The 13,637-nt window shown below is 32.5% G+C and overlaps 1 protein-coding gene across 1 annotated transcript; it reads right to left on the bottom strand.

The window, feature by feature from the left end:
- Nucleotides 1-281: 281 nt before the first annotated feature.
- Nucleotides 282-4,278, bottom strand: LOC116137682 (phosphoglycerate mutase-like protein 1). Its single transcript, XM_031423361.1, has 9 exons — nt 3,933-4,278; nt 3,552-3,616; nt 3,350-3,457; nt 2,916-2,995; nt 2,670-2,832; nt 1,797-1,871; nt 1,562-1,650; nt 866-985; nt 282-357 (listed from the first exon to the last, which is right to left on the bottom strand). The coding sequence occupies exons 1-9, from the start codon at nt 4,108-4,110 to the stop codon at nt 282-284; spliced, it is 954 nt and encodes a 317-aa protein (XP_031279221.1). The 5' UTR covers nt 4,111-4,278.
- Between the last annotated feature and the right edge of the window lie 9,359 nt (nt 4,279-13,637).

The following is a 13,637-nucleotide window of genomic DNA, read 5'->3' as shown; positions in this document are numbered from 1 at the left end:
GTTCAAAAGCTTAATTTTCCATATATTTGAATCAATTACCACCAAGCATATAAAATGGACGCAACAACCATATCAACATTTATCACGTCCTTCCTTTCTTCCCAGTTTCCACCTTTCACTCTCCATGAAAGCGAAATAAAATGAAACAACAAGCATAATTGAGGGTTAGTTAATGAGGACAGAATCTTTAAGCAAGGGCACCACAATTAAGTTGAATCTTTTTTACTTGACTATTAATCCAAAACCAGATATTTATCCAACACGGTGAATGGAGCTTTCTTTCAGTTTTTCAACAACCACCGTATCTTTGTAACTATGTCAACAATAACCATTGAGCGAAGCTCACAATTAGCAAAGCTGCAGCAACAAATTGAAAAGCATATTAGCATGTTATCCATGATCCAACGTATAGTTATTTACTGCCCACTGTTAACAATTTAAGGGAAAAACTGTATCTCAGATGAGTACAATATAGATTGATAGAAATTGGAACTTTTGGGTAATTCAAAATTACCAAATTTTTGTATCCAGGACTGAAGGTTTACACAGAATTAAATAACTATAAATGAGGAACTAGACAGAATTGAATCCAGAACAGGTAAAGAATTAAAACAAAGAAAACTATTTTCAGCTTCTAGTCTTAAGAAATGATCCAACACTTGAAAGAATATGCAACATGGCATAAAGGAGTAGAATTTGAAGCAGAGAAGGATGTCAGAAAGCAAAAAGTAGCTAAAATTGAACAGTGAACACAAATCTCTACCATCTCTAAATATCTTTAATTTAATTTCTAAACGAGGATCTGGTAAACACCTTAAAGCTATACACCAATAATTGACATTGAAAAATACAAGGCAACACTTACTGTTTACGTATTCCATCCTTTATAGATGGATGACAATCATTTCCAAATGCACTTAGGGTATGATATAAGAATCCACTGTGAGTAACAACTGCGATCTCCTTCTCTTTTCGAGTCCACAGCCTGGATCAATTGATTAACGGGAAAACAAAAGAAATAGTCAGGATTAAATTGACGCTTCTTCTGCCATAGAATTACATGTCCATGTGCATCTTATTCAAAGGTGAAACACACACTAGGGGAAAATCATAGAAACATTTCAAGTCTGGATCAATTTAAAGGGGATCATTTACTGTTCCAATAGTAGAATGAAGTCATCAAAATTCCTTTTTTCTAATGAAATTTATAGCACAAGTGATTATTACATGATCAATTGTCACAGTTCGAATCAATATGAAGATAAGTGCACACATCAAAGTGCCATGTATGGAATTTAAAACTCAATGGAAATCATCATTTACATGGGACAACAACATAACCACTACTGCGGAAAACATCTCAAAGCCTTCCGTCTCTGTAAAACCATAGACAATAGCATGAAAAGTGTAAACCCTATGATAGACCTCGCTAAATAGATGGCATCCTAGCGACTGCAATCACACTATTCCATAGTCATTATATAAACTTTTTATCTTTATCATGTACTTATGTAGATGAAAAAAAAAAAAAACTTTTGAATAGAGGTATATGGGAAGTCACCAGTTTATAAACTCCATTCCCCTCTTTGCAACATGTTCGTTCGTCTCTCTAGTGTCAGCCGTCCACAAAATGTCATCATCGTTTTCTATCTAAATAAAAATAGAAAAAAAAAAAAAAAAAGGTAAGAACTATAATAAGTGAAATTGGATTCCAAACCCATGATCAACAGTTCAAAAGTATCGCATTAATAACAGCTAATCCACAAAACAAAAACCAATCACAATAAATTACTTGCCAGTGAAAAATCAATAGCAGGAAAAAGAGTTTGATACTCGCTGATGCTTCTTCTCTTATCACATGGATGAACTCCCTGAAGTGAAAGAAATAAACATGAAAAGTGGAACACACAAATTTAGAAACAATTTTAAAAAAAAAAAAAAAGAACCCTTTTCAGTCAACAAAAATTGGAACCCTAATATCACAATTCGTTCTTAAAATATTTCTCATTCCTATAAGGTTTTAAAAACAGACCCTGGTAAATTTAGATTTGAAATCACCAGAGCACTGGAAACCAACGGTGCTCCACATTTCACTCTGCAGCTGAAGTGTTTTGCAATATCTTAAAAACCACACAATGATCACATCAAGTGGAAAGTGGATCTAGGTGTCAGCCTTGTTTGATTTCTAAACCACAGGACCTAATCCATGCCCTGAAACATTTAATCCAATTCTATGTTATACTGAAACCTTGACAAAAATTTAGAATGAATTAGAAATCTAGTCTAGTCTTCCTTGATGACACAATATGTTATTAGGCATACCAATATAGATTTGGGAGCGTTCACGAATTCAGAATATAGTAAAAAAGCTAATACAACAACTTAGATTGACAGAGCGCCAAGTCATTGATACATTAATATTATAACTGCTAGCCCAAAACCTAATTTATTGTCAAATGCATAATGGCACATATTCATGAAATTCGTCTTTTAATGGTAAATTACTTTACACTAAAAGAACTTCTACCAAATAAAAAGTTGGTTTTTTCATCTCTCTATCTGTTTCCCTTTTTCTTTCTTTTCTTTTTTTTCAGGTGAACAGAATACGAACATGTTTGAGAGGGAAGTTAAATTCTGTCTGACTAGCCTTCGTTATGTACATTACATACCAAATGTTCTCGGCAAAGCTCAACTGCCATAAATGGTGGGCAATTTAGACTTGAGATTGCAGAACGATCACTGCTCCCTGCTTTTTCCACCATCAATGGAGGTGCATCTATCCCATCTACATACCCTTCACCACCAAAGACTCCTACTGCTGTTTGCATAGTCCTGCGATTCAAATTATGGAAGTCATAACCTAAAATGCAAGAATGCATAAACAATGATGAACAGTATGAAGGAATCTAGTTCACCTTAATAAAGGGGAAGTGATGACCAACTCAATTTTCTTAGAAAGTCCAACTTCATGAACATGCTTGTGCAAATTTTCCACCTGGTATTATACCACAGAATCATTCCAAATTATTGTTCTTCACTGAAAGCATTTTACAAGATACACACACTAATAAATTCTAAAGGGAACTTTCTGATGGATACTCTACACAAAAAGCGCAATAACAAAAAAATCTCATATGGCATAAGCTAGAGGATATCTTTAATAACGCTAAAATTAAGAAACATTTCATGCTAAAGATTCTCTTCTTGCTGAAACAAAACAAACGCAGAATTTTCAAGGTCCTAACAGAACATCATCTTGAAAACCTTTATAGTTTTTATTAGATGAAAAACATTTGACAAGATCAGAATAGCTAAATTGATAATGAAACAAAATTTAAGTGGTGATTACCTGCTGCCAGCCGAGTGGGGTAAGGTATGCATCAAAATAATCATAAGACATGTAAGCATCATGGCTCTTTTCCCCGGCTACATTGTGAATACCCTGAGCATGCCTCACCTACATGCAAAAATTTACAATACCACAAGTCTTCTCAAATTGAAAATTTCTACAATACTTAAAGAAAAAAAAAAAAAAAAATCTTGGCACGAACCAGGTGAATAGTTTTGCATCGGTGAGATGGGTACAAACTCGTGCCGGTGGCGGGATCCATATCGTCTGCACTCGAATGTAATTGAAATTCAAGATTACAAACTAACAGAAATAAAGTAATAGCATCAAGCGTATGAAGAACTAGATCCCATCTAAGCCACGGAACTCAGATCAATGCAAATATAACAACCAACACTTCAAAATCTGGCCCAAGAAAAACCATTACATTTTATGATTCTCTCACAAGCGCATCAAAATAGCCAGAAATAAACAAGATGGGAGTCGGTTGTTAAATGTATTTATGTATATTAAGCAAGCAAGCAATTCAAATATCCAATAAAATAAAATAAAACAAAACGTTCTTGGATAAGAAAGATTGTACCTTGAAGAGATGAGAAACAAAGAACAGGAACCCGGTTACGAACAAGAGAGAAAGGTGTAATTTTAAAACAAGAGAAGCTCTGTTTTTGTTGCAGTGAAGAGGGAGAAGAAAGGTTGAAGTTTTGAAGGGCTGAAGAGGAATTAAAATAATTAGGAAAAGTATATGGTGAAATTGTCATGGCTTATATCCTGATGATGTACGTGAGAGTGGAAGATTCTTAGATTCGGTCCCTTGAAAATCGAGAAGAGTTCCGTGTTTGTTGGCTTCATTGATATCCTGGGCATATGCCACAGTTTAAGCTACTAATTTATTTTCCGTCCTTGTGTACTTGCACGAGCCTTCTCACCCATTTACGCAAACTTGGCATCTTCACTTGCGTCTTTAATTTTGGCTCCTTGCTTTATATTTGACTTCCAACTTTTTAAACACTGAAAAGGAAAACGGAAAGGCCCAGTTGGCAGTTCCCGTGCGTTGTCTTTTAAAACTCAAATATTTTAATGCTTATCGCTGACTGGGTCCAATGCCATTAAAAGTTGCAGACTTCTTGAAACTTAGAATACAAGCCCGTTGGAGAATGGTCAAAATTGGGCGTACACGGACATAGTGACTGTTAGCATTATTTTAAATTTAAATATCATTATCAATAACGACAATAAGTCATAATAAACTGATATTACAGGAATATTATAACATAATATTTAAGCTGACAGGTTCATTGAATTTTAAAGCAACTCATGGTTAGGTTTATTTTGAAAAAATTTATGTTCATGATTTATCGGTTGAATCATATTGGAAGGGTCAAATTGTATTATTATTATTATTATTATTATTATTAATGTCAAAGTCACACAACGGTTAACAAAGGCTTTAGTCACTTATGCTAAAGACACTCTCATTTCTTAGAGTCGTATTTTCAAGACTAAATCGTGCAGATTTTAGGGCTCAAAGTTGTCATGTGTCTGGATCCAGTATATATCAACAGTTGACACTTAGTCCAAAGCATGGATAATATCTCTAGAAACCCACCTACCATGTGTCTGGATCCGACATATATCAATAATTATTATTATTATTGTATAATGGTCTAAATTAAAAAATAATAATGGTATCATACTTTGAATTAAAAATTAAGCTACAATTTTCCTTTAAAATTTTAACTTGAATATTAACAAGTTTGTCGTCAACAAACATTCACAGTGTCATTCAAGGCCCAAGGCTTTAGTAGGATGAAGGATGCCACTTCCTCAGCCTGGAATGCGTTAGGCTGGGCCATAAGAGANTATTATTGTATAATGGTCTAAATTAAAAAATAATAATGGTATCATACTTTGAATTAAAAATTAAGCTACAATTTTCCTTTAAAATTTTAACTTGAATATTAACAAGTTTGTCGTCAACAAACATTCACAGTGTCATTCAAGGCCCAAGGCTTTAGTAGGATGAAGGATGCCACTTCCTCAGCCTGGAATGCGTTAGGCTGGGCCATAAGAGACAGTATTGCTAAATAAACCCAATAATATTTATCACCAATCACCAAGTAGCCAAGCCCATATATAAAAGTGTGTGCTTAGACCTAGTTAGTAAATTCGTATTTTATATGCGAATTATACGGTTGGACATATAATTCGCATATAAAATGCAAATTCTCGTATTTTATAAGCACAGCCAAATTATACGCAAATTATATGCTCCAGTCATATAATTTGCATATAATTCTTATATAATTCGATCGTATTTTTAAAAATAAAATTTTTTTATTTAATAAGCCAAAACAATATCCTTTTAGGTGAAGTTTGGTCAAAACGATGTTATTTTAGGCTACTTCTCTTTTTTGGCGCCCTCTTGCTCTCTCTTTCTCTTTTTTGGCTCCCTCTTCCTCTCTTCTTCTTCAGCTATTCATCAACAAGTACCACTCTTCGTTGTCTCTTCTTCTTCAACTTAATGACAAATAAAATTGTTTGTTTTTTAAGTAATTGGTCCACTTATACAATATTTGTAGTAATTAATTACAAATCAAATAATACAATTTTTTATAAACTGAAATATTATAATTAAAAAAAATATAAATCATACATCTATAAGGAAAAACAAAAGAGGATTAATTCAACGATCATAAAAAGTGTTAAAATCAGAATTAATATTGCCATATTTTTCAAAATGTATTATTGACAATGTACCGTATTAAACTTATATATGCCCGTACCGTATTTTTCTCGTATCTGAATTTTATAATCGAATTTTCACAAACATATTTTTTACTATTTATCGTATAATACTCATAAAATTCTCATACCTTTTTTTTACTATATCCGTATTTACTAATAAGGACTTAAACACCCACTCAATAAAAGAGTATCAAACTATAAAAGCAAACCCAACTCTAGACCATGGGCCTAACCTAGCCCAATATCGTAAAAGATAGAAAAAGTAAAAGAGAGCGTTGATGTGCCTTCTGCCATTGTTGCCTTGTTGGTGGCTGTGGTTTCTTGTCATGCAATGAGCACTTGAGCAGTCCTGATTTTGGATCTTTTTTGAATTGTTGGAAAAAAAAAAAAAAAATTTCAATTGATTTGTCTTCTTTGATACTGTACCAGTATCTAAATTTTAGTGGAGCATATGGTGTATAAGATCATCAAATACATAACCAGGAAGTAGATGTAAAAGGTTGTATCTGCATATATATATCTGTGTGAGCGCCTGTTGTTTTGATGAGTGTCAGGAGCGGGTTTATACAGGGATATTCAATGATGAAGTCACACAGATAGCATTGTTATTGTTATTAATTAATAAATGATCAATCTGTCCTGGAACTTCCTTGTAACTCAGGGAGATGAACAGCGATACATTGTATATGAGAATGTAATTAATGCTTGAAGTTCAAAAGTTTAATTTTCCATATATTTGAATCAATTACCACCAAGCATATAAAATGGACGCAACAACCATATCAACATTTATCAACGTCCTTCCTTTCTTCCCAGTTTCCACCTTTCACTCTCCATGAAAGCGAAATGAAAATGAAACAACAAGTCATAATTGAGGGTTAGTTAATGAGGACAGAATCTTTAAGCAAAGGTCACTACAAATTAAAGTTGAATCTTTTTTACTTGACTATTAATCCAAAACCAGATATTTATCCAACACGGTTGAATGGAGCTTTCTTTCAGTTTTTCAACAACCACCGTATTTATTAACTAGCTTTTGCAACTTCTTCAATCCTGCTGCTGAAAATCAACTTTGTTTTTTAACATTATTTTACTACTTCTAACACCATGCATAATTCCCACAGCTACAGCTACCTTTTCCTGAAAAAATATTTATGTTTTTAAGTTCAAGATGGTGTGTAGTTCATGCTTATTAATTAATGGACTGAATCGTTCCATTGAAAACTCAGATAAATATTATTCCAAGAGTAAATTAGCCATTCTCATTTATGATCCATATTACTTGAAGTTGAAGGGATGGACAATATATTACGAGGAATGTTATCTTGTCCAGGTAAGTTGTGAAACCTGAATAGCAAGACAGCTGAAAAGTAACTAACCTTTAAGAAAAAAGTTAAAGAAACGAGAGCCACAAATAAAACAGGAGGAGAAGTCAGCTTATTAATTACAAGATACAACGCAAGTTCAAAGATTTGATTCGCCAATTTGCCATAATCAAGATTGGTTAAATTGTTTGAAATATTCAGTATGTAATAGTAGAAAGATTTTATAAATCTTTATTGTCCTCTACTGGTACACAAAATCCTCCAGCCTATATTTTCTTGTCAAACTGCAACTTGATACTTTCCTATTAATTAGGAGAACCGAGAATGCCTTCCAGACACTCAAAGAAACAGCTAATAACACAATCTTAAACACAAGAATCATTGGGCAAAACAAGTGGAACACGCCATTATTGATTGACGATCAAGTTTCTGTCCACAACTTAAAATTTGGGTCAGCAGAATAAACAATTAAGATAAACCATGCATAAAATTGTATGCCTCCAAAATCTAAAAATATGAATCATAATCAACGATTCAACTTATAATCTTAAATGATTTTCTAGGTTTATCTTTTAAATATAAAAGGTCCCTACCCTTGTTTGACCGGAATCCAGTGATATCAACGTACAAATTAAAAAGGTTAAATCTGAATAAATATATATAACTAGAAACCAAATACTAGTATTGATTTTTCCAACCTTCTATTAAATAAATAGGTTAGATAGCTTTTTCAAACTCGTAGCAGCCAGTTGTTCAATCATTTTTTGTGGCGACTAGCAAGAATTTGGATCTTGGCGCTCTTATTTCTATTTAGAACTTGAATTTAAAAATTAACTGGTATTGCAACTAGTTATATTTATTTTATATGGTTGATCGCTTTCGATTTGCACCGATATTAGTGGGTAATCTTGACGAACTATTTTTTATTATGAAACAAAATAATTCTCTTGTTGTATAATTGTAGAAGAATCAAGAAACAACATATCTTTAAGACCATTATATAATGGTGGTATAAAGATTACATTTCATGATTTTTAAAACTTCATTAGCATTCTCAATCTTCCAAAGGACAAACGTTGGATTTGATTGTAGTGTGACTACCAAACACGAAGGTGCTCAATTTTGTACAAATTTTAGTGAAAGATCCTTAGTTTATATTATAATCTGAATTTACAACTATGGTTGTTGTAGGTCGTCATTTATATTTATGACTGGTCTTCTCAGAATCTTAGGTTCTGGAAACTTATAATTATCTAAATAGTACATACCAACTAAGTTTCTAATAAAGTACTTTAAGGACCACTAGTGCCTTTGGTATTGGAAAATGATTTGGTTTGTTTTGGCATGAATTAACATGAAGCATTCTTTGTGATTTAGAAGCTGATGAAATAATAATACAATGTTCGACCCAAGATACGTGTTCCATAAATTAATATAAAGTTAGTGCTTTATATTCCCAGTTGAGCAAACAAAAACATCTACGGTGTAATATTATTATTGATAGCATTATGGCCAGATTATGGCTGTTGATTATCACGCGAGACACATGTAAAGTTAGGTAAAACATTGTTGTGCTTAAACAGATTGTAAATCTGTAGTCAACACAGATTGTTCCCAAACAAAACCTTCCGTGTTAACTTACTCAGTTATTCTCGGCTGATTTGTAGTTTTATTGTTTCATAATTATATACTATAAAACTAAACTAGTTAGAATAAAAGAATAATGAAAAATATGAGGTTGATAAGAAAGGGCCGAAGAGATCAATCGTGGTGACACATTGCTCATTGCATATAATATATACACAGAATTGTCAATGCAATTGTCAGTGTGTGTACTGATCAAATTATGCCCGTGTTCATAGTGTGAAACAAAAACAATAATGGGTTTTCAAACCCTTTTCACACCAATTTGTTAACAATACATATAATTAAGAACCCTTATGACATAAAAAGAAAGCATGGATTTAACAGTAGATATATCTTTAAGTTGATATGTATATGCATGAGAGAAAATGAGATATAAATCACTGTTCAATTGACAAGCTTGTTTCTGCGCACATTACAAAAGTTTGACTTTGTGTGTTAATCTTTTTTTTCTGAAATATATATATATATATATATATGGGCTCGGTATATCCATCGTTTTGTTTAGGTCTAGCACTACTTTTTTGTTCTATATTCAGCTTCAAATGGTATATGATAGAATCTGTGTTTTTAACATACATATTCTCTGTCCTTATGTAGTCATATATATTGATATATATTATTTTAAATATGTTTGTTTCCAGATAAATTCTTCATGATTTCCTTCAATATGTATCTTTTCAAGTTGCGATGGCAATCGCATGTGGCTGTCTTTTTTTTCTTTATTATTAATATTATTCATCATATATATTGCAGGATTATGTACAGACCAAAAAATTTAATTAAAATTAATTTGGAGCCTAGAATGCTGTTTTAATCTTCTACATCACCATGCCCCCACTCTTATTAGCTAGATTCAACTGATTTCAGGACGTTGCATTTTTTTCAGCTTTAGTCTGCCGACTCCGCCCCCACAAACGGAGATTTCTTAGCAAAATACAAAAACTTACTAACCCAGTAACTACCCCAGATGACAAGGAAGTACTCCAATTTAATTTGTGTGAAAAGACAACTGATAATGGGAACACTTACGTGCATTTAAATTTCTCATCAAGCAATATGACAGAGTGCGAAAAACTAAAAAATAAAAACTCAATCTCTTGTCGACGACAAATTCATCATTGTACTGCGTTTTATTCAACCAGAATGCCCAGTCAGGACATGTGTAAAAAATAATACACCGACTTGGTGAACCATTTTAAATGACTGGGTTAATGTGTGAGTGTGATAAAGCTTCACTGGTTGCTCCTCTATAACTTACGTATACAAATTAAATGAGTAGTTTAACATTCAAATCGGAGTGTCAACATGGGGCACTGGTATAAAAATGTTGAATTTAATTTGTAACTTGTTGACTGGTCTTAGTTTCACTACCAGCTCCCATATTCTTAGTTGCGAGATATAACAGCTAGCTAATGAATTTTCCAGAACTTGAAAGGCAAGCATACAAGCTACTGTTAGTGGTGATGTCAGATTTACAGACATATACACTAATTTTACTTGTGATTTAACGTTAATTATACTGCTGACCAATATAGATTTTAACACATCTTTTGATGAGTGGTTGTGATTTGTAGGGTTGCCCTCGTTTTCTTGCGAGAAGAAAAGACTCGTGAAGGACATCCCTTCTAAGCCTCTATAATGGTTGCCTTTTTCCTGCAACTAAAGACGTATACAATATGCCAATACCAAATTATAATTACCGGCCTTTATGGAAGAAGAAGAAGAAGAAAAAAGTAGTACTTCTACTTTATTAATTTATTTATTTCAAACAAATACTGCTAATCACTTCACCCAAAACATCCACACACACGAGCAAGCCATGTCTAAAAGATGGAAAAAGACGGTCTAATCCAAAAATAAAGGCTGCCATTTTGGTACAGTATCACTGCACCTATTGGCCCCTCAATTCTTGTTCTTGATGGCACAACCAAACAAAGCAGTAGAAGACAAAATTAGAGAAAGAGTGGTTTTGAGGAAGACCTTCAAACCCTAATAAGATATTGTGGGCTGTCAAGCTGTATTATGAAAGAGAAACTGTGAAAGTAGGGTTTGCAAAACCGCTTTGTGTCGGGGTGGTAGGGAGAAACAGCCCGCGGTTTTCTCACATCACCATTTTCCCTACTTTGCCTGTGCTTCTCGTGGTGGTTGTGTCATTGTCACATAAAATATATATATTGTCAATTGTCTTTTTATATCCTTCTAACATTTCTTCTTACTACGAAATTTATTAATCGAAATTTAATTACTATTCATACATCTGTCCTTTTTTTTTTTTTTTTTTTTTGAGGGGGGTACTAGTTAGATGCGAATCAATTCTACATTTATAACTTGGGCTAAGATCATACGTAAGACAACAGTAAATACAATTTTATATTTTTAATATAAACTTGGGTAGATACTAAATATAATTTTAATATTTATTAATTGGATCTATCACGATGATAGTGTGTATCTTTACTTATAAATTAGAACGTTAATAACATAAACTGATGAACGGTCAATTTGAATATAAGATTTTAATAATGCCAATTGATATAATGCAAATAGGTGATATATATATATATTTCGTTTTCAAATAAATGTGAAGATCTCATTAATAATATTTGCTGAAATGATATAGACAAATAGATTTAAATTTTGGATTATGCATAATATATATGGATTTATAAGATGGTGTAGACAAGTGATAATTAGTAAATTTATATAAGAAAGCATTGATAACATGTATCGAATTATTGCATTATTTACTGCTCATATGAAAAAAATTTATATTTATTAACAAAAGCTAGTAGATTTTGTTTTAAAACATTTATTTATTTATATGATCAAATTAGGCTAATATCAAGCAAAGCATTAAACCTTATGTCCATACAGCAAGTTAAAACAATGGATCAATTTAGTATAAATTATCTGAAGTCTGAACTGAAGATTGGAACCTTGTTATACGAGTTAAACTACGTACGTGCTTCCTCTTTTCACAAAGAAATCTTTGGTTATTTATGTGTTTGTCTTGATGTTTAATTATTCGATAGAGAAGCAGACATTATGATTTTAGCAAACGGTGTGAGGAAACAAAAGATTGATGCTACCAAAACTTGTTATCTGGATGCTTCCATGAAATGTCGGAGAGTATTCTGTATATACTATGACTGTCAACTACTAATTAAGCTTAGTTCTACTCAAGAAAAGTGTAAAAAATATTCTTAATCCACAATAATGTTTTGCCATAACCAGCGGTAACGACATTAAAAATATAATGCACGACAGCTATGACTAATCGTCGAACCTTCACGTAATAATTTGTTTACTTAAATTAGAAACCAAAGTAGCTTCTTTTTCAAAAGAAACTGGAGTTGAATAGGCTGTTTTGATTATAATATTGTGTAATTTGGATAAGTTGTATGAATGTAGCATTGTTAATTCTTTGGTACTGGCAAGTTCCAAGCGTATGTAATATTAAGTTTGACACGAAAAGCTCTAGGAAAGCCACGTAAACTGATGAGAAATTCACGTCGCTAATGCATTATTCTCCTCGGCATTCGTACTCTCCACCTCCTCCAAAATATCTTCCTTTTCCTGTTTTCTTTTTATCTTTCCTGTCTTTGTTTATTGTGGAAGGGATGCCAGTGCCACCACTACTCCAATCAAAACGCACCGTGTTCTTACATATCAATTTATTAGTATATTGTTGAGACTTCTCAGTAAGCATCCTAACGTTACACTTTAAAGAAACAAATATGAAAATATATTATAATATTGAGATTTCTCAATTAACGGTGCGCTTATAAAATTGATTTTTATTTTACGTCAAAGACTCACCAAATATAACTTTATTTTTTTACTTATTACCTTTATTTGACATGTATCTAATTTTATGTCATTTAGCTCAAAGTCTTATAATTTTTTAATATATTAATATAATTTTCTGATGTATGATAATTACTAATGTGGCAAATTAATTGTTTAAAGATAAATCATCACCATCATTGTTCATGCTTAATCATTTTGTTCATGTAGATGGCCCCAAATTGGCTGCTAGGAGACGATGGTAATCATATTGTAGAACAGGAATGTGGAATTTCCTAAACCTTTATGTTTGAAGTTTTCACCAAATCATTTCGTTTTTAGAATTTCCAAAACTTTTTGTTTGAAAATTGCACCTAATCATTGCCTCTTAAAGATTTCGAATACCTTTCTTCTTTGTGTTTGATTATCACCTTAAATTGTAGTTGCGTTATATTCAAGATCCTGGCACAACGACTAGCTGCTTATCATAATCATACACTAGGAAAGTAGAGTGAACCCACGTGTCTAGAATTTTTCCATGTTAATTTGTTCGACTGTGTTATACGTGTAGCACGTGGCACAGATTCTTCTTATATAGGGCTTCAGTTCGCTGGTTTTGGGTTCACCGGAAAATGCCCATCCTAGCAAGCCAGTTGTGATAATTACTGGCATGATTATGGATAGGTCTATTGTATGCTTCAATCCAATTTAGAATTTATTCTTCATAATCATCCCTGATGATTGAATGAGACAATAGAGACTCTTAAATATATTATTGAATA

The sequence above is a fragment of the Pistacia vera genome, unplaced genomic scaffold (assembly GCF_008641045.1).
Source record: "Pistacia vera cultivar Batoury unplaced genomic scaffold, PisVer_v2 Contig332, whole genome shotgun sequence".
In the NCBI taxonomy this organism is placed as follows: domain Eukaryota; kingdom Viridiplantae; phylum Streptophyta; class Magnoliopsida; order Sapindales; family Anacardiaceae; genus Pistacia; species Pistacia vera.
The sequence above is the reverse complement of the archived record's forward strand: the minus strand, read 5'-3'. Positions and strand labels throughout refer to the sequence as shown.